The sequence below is a fragment of the Belonocnema kinseyi genome, chromosome 6, assembly GCF_010883055.1.
Source record: "Belonocnema kinseyi isolate 2016_QV_RU_SX_M_011 chromosome 6, B_treatae_v1, whole genome shotgun sequence".
Lineage (NCBI taxonomy): Eukaryota > Metazoa > Arthropoda > Insecta > Hymenoptera > Cynipidae > Belonocnema > Belonocnema kinseyi.
In genome coordinates this window covers 65,441,342-65,451,573 of record NC_046662.1, presented here as the reverse complement: position 1 = coordinate 65,451,573, position 10,232 = coordinate 65,441,342, and the positions used below count along the sequence as shown (strand labels likewise).

The following is a 10,232-nucleotide window of genomic DNA, read 5'->3' as shown; positions in this document are numbered from 1 at the left end:
TCACTACGTGGCCACTTTACGGTCAGGCAAATGAAAGTAAGAAACCTTTGCAAATATGCGCTTTTTGTGGATTGAAAAACAGTACATTGCTTATTATTTGACCAATTTTTCACCTAAATAACTCGAGTCGATAATTTTTTAACGTAACTCTATGAAACCAGTAGAAAATTTCCAGCATCGGTAAACTTAACAAATAGTTTTTTATTATCTCAGTACAAAAATATTAACCTATTTACATAGCTTAGTGATGAAAAGTAATCTCAAAAACCCTGTAAAGATAGACTATATAAGAGAATTTCAGATTATTATAGTTCACGATTATAAAAAATATAACATATTTTAAACAATGGACATTGGTGACATTTCATGTGACATTTTTTTCACAATTTGATGAAATCTTATTTTACTCATTTAAAAAAACATAATTTAACTATATCCTTATTTTATATATTCGTCTTTTTCGTGGAGAATTCAATATTTGAGCAATTATTCAGTCATTTTTCAACAAGTAACTAGATAATTTCTTGTAATTGACAAGAATCTAAATATAATACTTGAAGAACAATTTTTTTCAAAATTTCTTTTAGATACATTTTTTACCACTTCCAGAAATTGAAAGGAATTTATAACAAAATAATTTTATTTTGCACTACCGACGAATAGTAATGGACCAATTAGCTGGTTGCAGATTGGCTTTGACTTTGAAAGGCGATAGCGCCGTCCAGAACGTGGATACAACTATTTTTTTAAACTGTTAGAAAAACAAAAATTAAATTTCGATTTTTGAGGAATTTTGTATTTCTAGCTCAACTCTTGGCAGGACATTTAAAAATATTCAAGGGTTTATAACAAATATATGTGTGCGAGCGTGCTAAACTTAAAATATATTACCATTGAAGTACAAAATTCTGTAAAAATCAGAATTTTATTTTTGTCTTTCTCATGTGATAATTGAATACACACCAGGTTTAATTACTTCCGTTAGGGATCATTTGACGCAAAATTTAATAAGCTTTTGAATAATTGTTTGAAAATATTATCATCTATATTCGGAACAGCGATATTACCTTTAAAGTCAAGGCTAATTTGAATAGATCGCCCAGTTAGTGGTCCGTTGCTTTCCGTTGGTAGTATAAATATAAAAATAATTGGAAATCGATCTGATAATAAAATAATAATAAATAAAGTAAGAACACCTGTTTCTATCATTATTAGAATATAATCAAACTAATAAAATCCGCTCAAAATTCGCAATTTCTGGATCCAATTCTATAAAAAAAAATTTCTTTAAAAAAAGAAGCATACCATTTAATCTCCTAAACTTCTTGCATTATTCTCACTCAAAGGGACATTTTCTATATCTTTCTGTTGATTCTGTAAATGTTCTGATTTCACATGAATCAAAGGCAGTTCGATATCTATTTTACCTTCAGGATCAGCAAGATTTTTGGTAGCATTTTCTATTTCCTTCGAGGGTATAAGTCGCTTATCTACAATTTGCATCCATACCATACACAAAACTAGGGTTGCTCCAGTGACACCAAAAGTGTGATAAGTGCCAAAACGATTGTAGATAACGCCTACGAAAACAGGTCCCAAAACTCTGGCAGCACACCCACCACCTGTCATGAGGCCCATCCACAGACCCTGAGGACGGGGTCCCAATATTTTACTAAAGATAGTTTGAGCTAATGTGACACCTAAAGGATACCCCATGGTTGTGAAACTGTAGCCAATTAGGTATTGGATGATCGTCATTTGTGGTGTGTATCTACACCATTCTTGAATACTTGGACATCCTACTTTTTCGGTCCCATTGCTGAATTTCGTTTCATTTCCATATTCTGAAAAAATTAACAATATTTTTATGTCCAAAACACAAAATTCTAAACAACAAGTGCAGAACCGCAAAGCCCATAAACCACAAGTCAGAAAATTATAAGGCCCAAAAAATAATTACCAGAAAAGTGAAAAGATGGCTTTAGGGCAGGAATCAGGGAATTTTATAAGTCCATGGAAAGTCAGGAAAAAGTCAGGGATTTTGAAAAAAATCTTGCAAAAGTCAGAGAATTTCTATAAGAGGCACTTTAAATAACTATCGAGAATAATGACATTGAAAATTTTTATTTTAGTTTCTTTTATTCCGTCAGGGAAAAATTAGGCAATTTTGAAAATGAAGTTTTGGGGCCACCATGATATAATATTCTTGTTAGTGATTTACTTGACTTGTATTTCTATTGTTTTCTTTCTGTAGTTGCTTTCCCCTGAGAATTGTATTTTCAGGTAAAAATTTTATTACTTGCTTGAAAATTCAACAATTTTGTTGAAGAAATCATCCGTTTTTATTGAAAATTCAACTGTTTTGTTGAAAGTTTCTTTTTCTTTTGGGTGGTGAAATCAAATACTTTGTTAGAAAAATAAGCTTTTGTTGAAAAGTCATATTTTGGTTTCAAAAATTCAACAGAAATCTTTCTTGTTTGAAAATTCAACATTTTTTTAAACTCGTCTTTTCGATTTAAAAGTTCATACTTTTTTAAGAATTTAAAAAAATGAAAATGCAATTAAATAAAAAAGTTCTTCTTTGGTTCAGTATTCAAGGATTTTGTTAAAAATCCATCTTTTTTATTGAAAATTGGACTATAGTTGAACCACTTTATTAAAAAAATCATTTTTTTCAAAATCATCATTTTAGTCAAAAATTCATATCATTGATTAAAAATTCATTTTTTGTTTGTTCGTTATTAAAAATTAATTTTTAACACAAAATTTAAATATGAAAGTCAATGATTCATAATTCTATGTGAAAATTCATCGTTTTAGTTGGGAATTTTGTTAGTTCTGTTGAAAATCCGTTTTGCTATGTTGAGAATTAATTTTATTTCTGAAAACCTTTTCCTTTTTGTTGAAAATTGATCTCTTTAGTTGAAAATTCACGTATTTTACTGAAAACTCGTCTTTTTTGGTAGAACATTAATCTTCTCGTTTCGAAATTCGTATTTTTGCTTTATAATTCATCTTTTTTTTATTAAAATTTGATCTTTTTTGGTTGTAATATCAACTATTACATTTCTTGTAGAGAATTCATTTTTGTAGGGTGACAAATCAACTATTTGAATAAAAATTCCATTATTATCTTGAAAATTTAAGCATTTTGTTGACCTTTTAATTATTATGTTAAAAACTTAACTCTTCGGTTAAAAATTAACCTATTTTATTGAAATTTCTTATTGTTGAACAAGTTGTTAAACAACTTGTTTGGACTTCAAATTAAAATATTTGTTGGTTAAAATATTTACTAATATTACATTAATCTTTGACAATTTTTCTGTTTTGATTGAAAATATTACTGCTTGGTTCATGGTAAAAACACTTTGTTAAAAAAAGTCATTTATTTATTCAAGATTCATAATTTTAGTTTCAAATTATTTTTTTGATTAAAGATTAGGTTTTCTTTAAAAATTAATTTTGTTATTCAAAATTCTACTATTTCAGTTTTAGATTCATCATTTTAGTTCAAAATTTGTCTCTGGGGTACATATATTTTTAAACATTAGTCTTATTTGGTTGAAATATTAGTTATTACATTTCTTTTTGAGAATTCATCTTTGTAGGTTTAAAATTCAACTGCGTAGTAAAAAATTTAATTATTTATTAATAGCTTAATTCTCTAGTAGAAAATCAAACGATTTTGTTGAAATTTCATCTCTTTTTAATATTAACTATTACATTTTCTATTGGGAATTCATCTTTATATAGAAAATTTAATAAAATATCCACGATTTTGTTAAAAATTTGTCTATTTTGCTATAAAGTTTAAGTAATTGATTGTAAATGCAATTTTTGTACAAACATTATTTTTTTCATTTTAAAATAATAATATTTAGTTGAAAATTTTGTTGCTGTTGAAATATTAACTATTATATTTTTCGTTGAACATTCATCTTTTTTTGAAAAATACGATTATTTTGTTAAAAATTCTTCTTTGTGGGTAAAAAATTCAGTTATTGATTTGAAAAATCCACCTATGTGTTTAAAATTTAATTACTCTATTGAAAACTTGTCCTTTTGGATTGAAAATTCATCTTTTAGGATAGAAAAATCATCTTTTCTTGTTGGTTGACCGGAAGGAGATTCAAAATAATGAGTATATAAGTACATAAGTGTCAAGTCTTAAGGCCCAAAACAATGAGTGACAGCCTGTAAGGACCAAACCAACAAGCCAAAAACCGTCAAAGCCAAAATTATGATTCTAAAGTCGTGAGGTCCAAAATTAGAACTCTAAAGTGGTAAGACCCAAAACACATATAACGCCCAAAACAGCAAGTCACGGTCAATAAGGTCTAAATTGTAATTATAAATTCAAAGGCCTAAAATTAGAAAAATAAAATCACAAGGCCCAAAATATAAGGTCCAAAATTACAAGTCACTAATAATGAGACCCAAGTCTATAAGTCTAAGTATTTAAGGCTCAAAATTAAAATTCTAAAGCCGTATCAGTCCCAAAACTATAATTATAAAGCCCTAAGGACCAAAATTATAATTCGGCAACCGTGTTCGGCTCAAAACTATAATTATAAAGTCGCAAGGTCCAAAATTATAATTTAAAATACATAAGACCCAAAATTTGAAGACTAAAGTCATATGGCCCAAAATATGTAGGCCAGAATAACAAGGCATGGGCAATAAGACCCAAATCTGTATGTTTCAAACCGTAAGGCCCAATATTATAATTTTAAAGTCGCAAAGCCCAAAATAACAAATCTATAATTCTAATGCCTTAAGGCTCAAAGTTATAACTCGAAAGCCGTGCAAGTCCCAAAACTATAAGTATAAAGTTGTAAGACCAAAAATAATGAGAAGAAAACCAAAAGGTCCAAAATTATAATTCGAAGGCCTCACAAGGCCCAAAACTATAAACACAAAGCCGTAAAGCCCAAAATTATAAATCGAAAGGCCATAAATATATGGCCAAAAAAATAATAGAGCGTAAATACGATGCCCAGTTGGACACCTGACCGAAAAAATAAGGGTTTTGATCCAGACGAAATCCTACAAAAATAAAATTTTATAAAATTAAGAAAATAGGGAACAATCGTAAATTATATTATTATTAAACAAAATATATGATTGAATGTAAAATATTTACTTCCATATTCAGCAATTACTGGAGGATCAGTTCCCCATGGAATCATGGCTAGTCTCCCAAGTACCATGAAAAAGAATCCACCCCACATCATTACCTTTATTTCTGAAATTCTATAACAATAAAAATAATTTTATTGTGATTAGTTTTCAGGATATTTTATTATTTGTTAGGTTTCCCGCTGGTTTGGAAAGCTGGAAATTTTTTGAGACCAGCAAAAACCAGAAGGTAAAGAGTAAATTTTTTTTTCAAAACAATTGTCTCGGTCTAAAATTTATATGGGTATTTAAACACGATTTATTCAAAAATGTCAATCGTTAAAATTTCAGATTGCTTGATTTTTAATTTTGAACGCTGAATTTCAATTCTTCCATTTTATAAATTTTAATTTCGCATGTTTATCTGAAATTGTTGAGTTTCCATAAATATAACAATTTGATTTTTTATTTAATTTTCAGGCTGACCGTTATCGCTAGTTTGGTATAACCGGGCATTTTTTAACATCAGAAAAAACTGGAAAATTAGAGTAAATTTATTTTTTGATCGGGAATGTATCCAACTTTAACGCAATTTATTAATTTAATATAATATAAAGTAATTAAATTTGTAATCAGTTCGATTTGAAATTCTTCTGAGATTTAAATATTATATCTCTAAAAATTTTAAGTTTAAAATAATTCGTTTACTTTGAAAAGACTACTTCCAAAATCGTTTGCTTTCTTAAATTTCCATTCTTAAATCCTAATCTTTAATTGTTCATTTTCGAGTTAAACATTTTTGAATACAACTGAATTGTATGGTACCAAAAAAAGTATTTTGAAACTAGCATTGACCTTTAAATAATAAAAGTTTTTTAAGAACTTTTCAATTAATAATTTGTGTAATTTTAAATTTAAAAAAAATGAATTTTTAACGAAAGTGTTAAATTTTCAGCCAAAGAAATGAATCGTTAACAAAAAATGAATTTTTAAAAAAGTTTTCAACTTTTAAGCAAGTAGTTGATTTTTCAAGCAAAAAGATTAATTCTCAATGAAATTTCCATTAATTCGTATTTCAACCAAAAAAGATTCTACATTAAAATAAAAAACAGTTGAATTCAAGCAAAAAACATAACTTTTTTTTTAACAGAATAGTGGAATCCTTTACCAAAAGAGAGTATGTTGCAACGCATTTATTGAATATTTAACTAAAAAAGTTGAATTTTCAATTAAAATGATCAATTTTCGATCACATAATTGAATAGTTACATTTTCGGTTTAAAAAAATTAATTTAAAACAAAGAATTCAATATTTTTGACAAAATAGTTGAGTTTTCAAACAAAAAGAATCATTTTTAACTAGAAAAGTTGAATTGTCAATTAAGAAGAATAATTTAAAAACCACAAAATGGAATAGTAACATATACTGTTAAAAAAATTAACTTTCAACCGAAAAAATGAGCTTTTAAAAAATTGGTTTAATTTTTAACCAAAGAGATGAACTTTTAACTAAAATGATGAGTCTTAAAAAATTATTATGAAATCTGTATTTTTATTTTCATGCATTTTAAACAAAGTAGATAACATTTTTAATTAAAATAATTTATCAATCTTCATTCAACGAAATATAATTTTAAACCAAAAGAGATGAATTCTGAACCAAAAATATAAAAGTATAGTTTTCAATCAAAAATAATTATCTTTCACACAAAAAAAGTTGAAATGGTAACATTGTTTATGCATGGCCCCTAATATACATCGTACTTCAATAAGTAATTTTATTTTAAAAGTACACTTATAAAACGTTAAAAAATAAATTCATAGAAGGATTTCCACTAGTTAATGAGATTTCATTTTAATAAATTAAACGAAAGAAGTACAAAACCCAGCAATATTAAAAAAATTGTTACCTTTTGCATATGGGTCCAATTAAAAGAAACACTATACAAGCTAAAACAGCTCCAACACTCATCATAATACCCATATAGTACATAGCTTCTCGTCCTGTCCAAGCAAATTGGTTCATTGTCAATGAACTGCCAAGTCTGTAAAATTAATCACTTAATAATTCTCATTATCATTTATTGAGGAAAGATTATATTTATTTGATTATATAGAAAAATGTATATAATTTCACAATAATTAAACATTGCTTACAAAACTAAATATACAAATGATCTTTTTTTAACATTTATCCTAAAAAGCATTTTATGCGATCTTTCTTATCAAGATTTTTTTTTATTTTTGATTATAAAAGAGATAAAAATTAACTTATTAAAGTACATAACATACGTTTCAATAAGGACAAAATTAAAAACCAAAACAGAGAAGGCACATATCAACGTCCAAGCTGCTAAGTAGTCAGGTTTGGATGATTTCCAAGTTTCTTCTTCTGCAATCAGTAAACGAAATTCATATTAATATATTTCTCGATTTAAAAAATATTTATTTCGTGTCTTAATTGAACGGGGTGGCCGCAGATCAGGAAAAGTCAGGAAAAAAAGAAGGATTGAAAAAAAAATGGGAAGAATAATCAGTGCTTTTTGAAATAATAAGATCACTTTAGTCACTTTTGGTTCAATAAATTAACCCCTGGGTTAAACACTATTCAATTCGAGTCTATAACTACTTCTTAATTTTCTTCAATTTTTTTTTTAATTTTCTTGGGTAATTTAAAAGAGTCCTGAACATTTTAGCCAATTTTCAATAATTTGAAGGAATTTTAAAGAAGTTTTAAGATATTAGGGTTTTTCTAAACATCTCTATGAATATTCAAGAGCTATACAATGTTTCAAGGGACTTTTAAAACATTTCAAAGCATTGGAAATATTTTAAGGTATTTTAAAAGATTTCAAGAAATTCTCCATTTATTTCAATAATATTAAGAGATTCGAAAAAATGTTAAGACTATAGGGTATTTCTAAAAATTCCAAGTTATTTTCAAGAGTTTGAAAGAATTTAAGGGATTTCAAAACATTTCAAAGGATTGGAAATATTTTAGGATATTTTAAAAGATTCCAAGAAATTAAAATTTTTAGTTCAATGATTTAAACGGATTCCAAAGGATTTTGAATATTTTAGGGTACTTTTCAAAATTCGAAGGAATTTTCAAGGGTTTTCAAAAATTTTAAAGGGATTTCAAAATACTTGAAGTATTGTAGGTTATTTGAAAATATTCCAAGGCATTTTCAAGAGTTTTAAAAAGTTTTAAGGGAGTTAAAAAGATTTCAAAGGATTTAAATATTTTTAAAGAATTTAAAAGGGTCATAAAAATTGTAACGAACTTTATTAATTTCAAGAGATTTTTAACATTTTTAAGATTATAGGGTATTTCTACACATCTCAGGAAATTTTCAGCTTTAGAAAGTTTCAAGGGATTTCAAAACATTTCAAAGGATTGGAAATATTTTAGCGTATTTTGAAAGATTCCAAGGAATTCTTCAATTTATTTTAATAATAAAAAGGGATTCCCATCAATTTTTAAGATTTTAGGGTATTTTTCAAAAGTCGAAGGAATTGTCAAAGGAATTTATAAAGACTCAAAATATTGTAGAGTATTTAAAAAGATTCTCAGGCATTTTCAAGAATTTTTAAAATTTTTAAGGGAGTTAAAAAGATTTCAAAGGATTTTAACATTTTTAGGGAATTTTGAATAGATTTCAATTATTTTTTAGGGTGCTCAAGGGGTCTGAAATGTTTTAAGGTATTTTAAAAGATTTCAAGGACTTTTTTAGTGTTTCGAAACGTTTTAAGGAATCTCCAAATATTTTAATGATTTCAAGGGATTTAAACAAATTTTCATAAGGTTGTAATGAATTTCCTAGAAATTCGAAAGATATAAAAGGATTCTGCAGGACCTATCAGGTTTTAAAATATTTCAAAAGCTGTCAAGGTATTTTAATAAATTGTTCAGGATTTATAAATTATTTTAATGGATTTCGAATAATTTTTTCATAAGACGTGAGAGATTTTGTGGGGTTTCAAAAATTTGAAGAAATTTCCAAATATTTTTTCCAATTTCATTGAATTCATTTCAAATTCACGCTGAATTATTTTTACTTCTTTTGAAATTTTAAGTACTCTCTTGAATTTTTTTAAATTCACTTTAATTTTATTCTTCTAAATTCACTCAATTATATTCAATACAACAAATTTTTTCATATTTGAACATTTTTTTAACTCATCTGATTTTTTTTACAAGGAATTTCTATGAATTTTGATAACTTTAATCGAATTTTTCACATTCCCCTTTAATCCCTCTAAATAGACAACAATTTGACTAAAATCAATGGCATTTTTTTTTTCTTTTTTTCAAAATTCGTTAGAGTTCACCTGAAATCCTTATAAATTTCATCGAATTCTTTTTAATTACAAAAAAAAACATTATTCCCATTATTAATACACATTAGTCACAAATTAAAAATTAATATTCTTCTATTCAATGTAAAAAAGATTCTATATAAAAAATGTTTGAAAATTAAAATTTTGGTCTTTGAATATTAATGTTGAAGTAAAATGAAAAATTCCTAAGGGAAAAATTATGGAACATTTAGGAAATTTTGAAAAGGAAGTTTTGTGGCCACTCTGATTATTAAATAAATTATAAACTTGTTTAAAAACTATAGCGATCTTTTAATTCAACCTAGTTAAATGAAACTAATTTATCTTTTTTTTAATTTCAGATTTAACGAAAATTAGACAAAAACGAGTTTTGATGTCGACCAAAATGGTTATAGTCTTTAGCAGTGAACAAAAATTACCCCCCCCCCCCCCCCCCCCCCCCATTAGCTTAGTGGGTTACACCTTTTGAACTTTAGAGCACCAGACTGGCAATTTGTTGACCTGGGTTGGAATGTCAACAGAGCTAGAGATAAATTTTGATCACAGCTAAACACTGTAACCATTTTATTTTAGACTGGTGGATCAAATAACCGTCATTCAATTAACAAAAAACTTTGTACCTACGCTAGTAGATACCATAACATGAAACCCCAACTTCTCTATTATTTTGGAAAAAATGATCAATTTCATTACCCATCGTAGCTCACGGATCGTCCATAAACTACGTTACAACTTTAGGGGGTGGGCCTCACAAAACCTAGGGTTAGTAA

At 26.8% G+C, this 10,232-nt stretch overlaps 1 protein-coding gene across 4 annotated transcripts in view; it reads right to left on the bottom strand.

Moving 5' to 3' along the window:
- Window positions 1-229: 229 nt before the first annotated feature.
- The window catches only part of LOC117174852 (major facilitator superfamily domain-containing protein 8), a 39,033-nt gene continuing 29,030 nt past the window's right edge, over window positions 230-10,232 (bottom strand). For all 4 annotated transcript variants that reach the window (XM_033364243.1, XM_033364242.1, XM_033364246.1 and 1 more), the window contains 4 exons: window positions 7,414-7,513; window positions 7,032-7,166; window positions 5,147-5,256; window positions 230-1,844 (listed from right to left, as the gene is read on the bottom strand). In XM_033364243.1, the coding sequence (XP_033220134.1) occupies window positions 1,309-1,844; window positions 5,147-5,256; window positions 7,032-7,166; window positions 7,414-7,513 (881 nt within the window). In that variant the 3' untranslated portion in view covers window positions 230-1,308. The remainder of the gene's footprint in view (window positions 1,845-5,146; window positions 5,257-7,031; window positions 7,167-7,413; window positions 7,514-10,232) is intronic.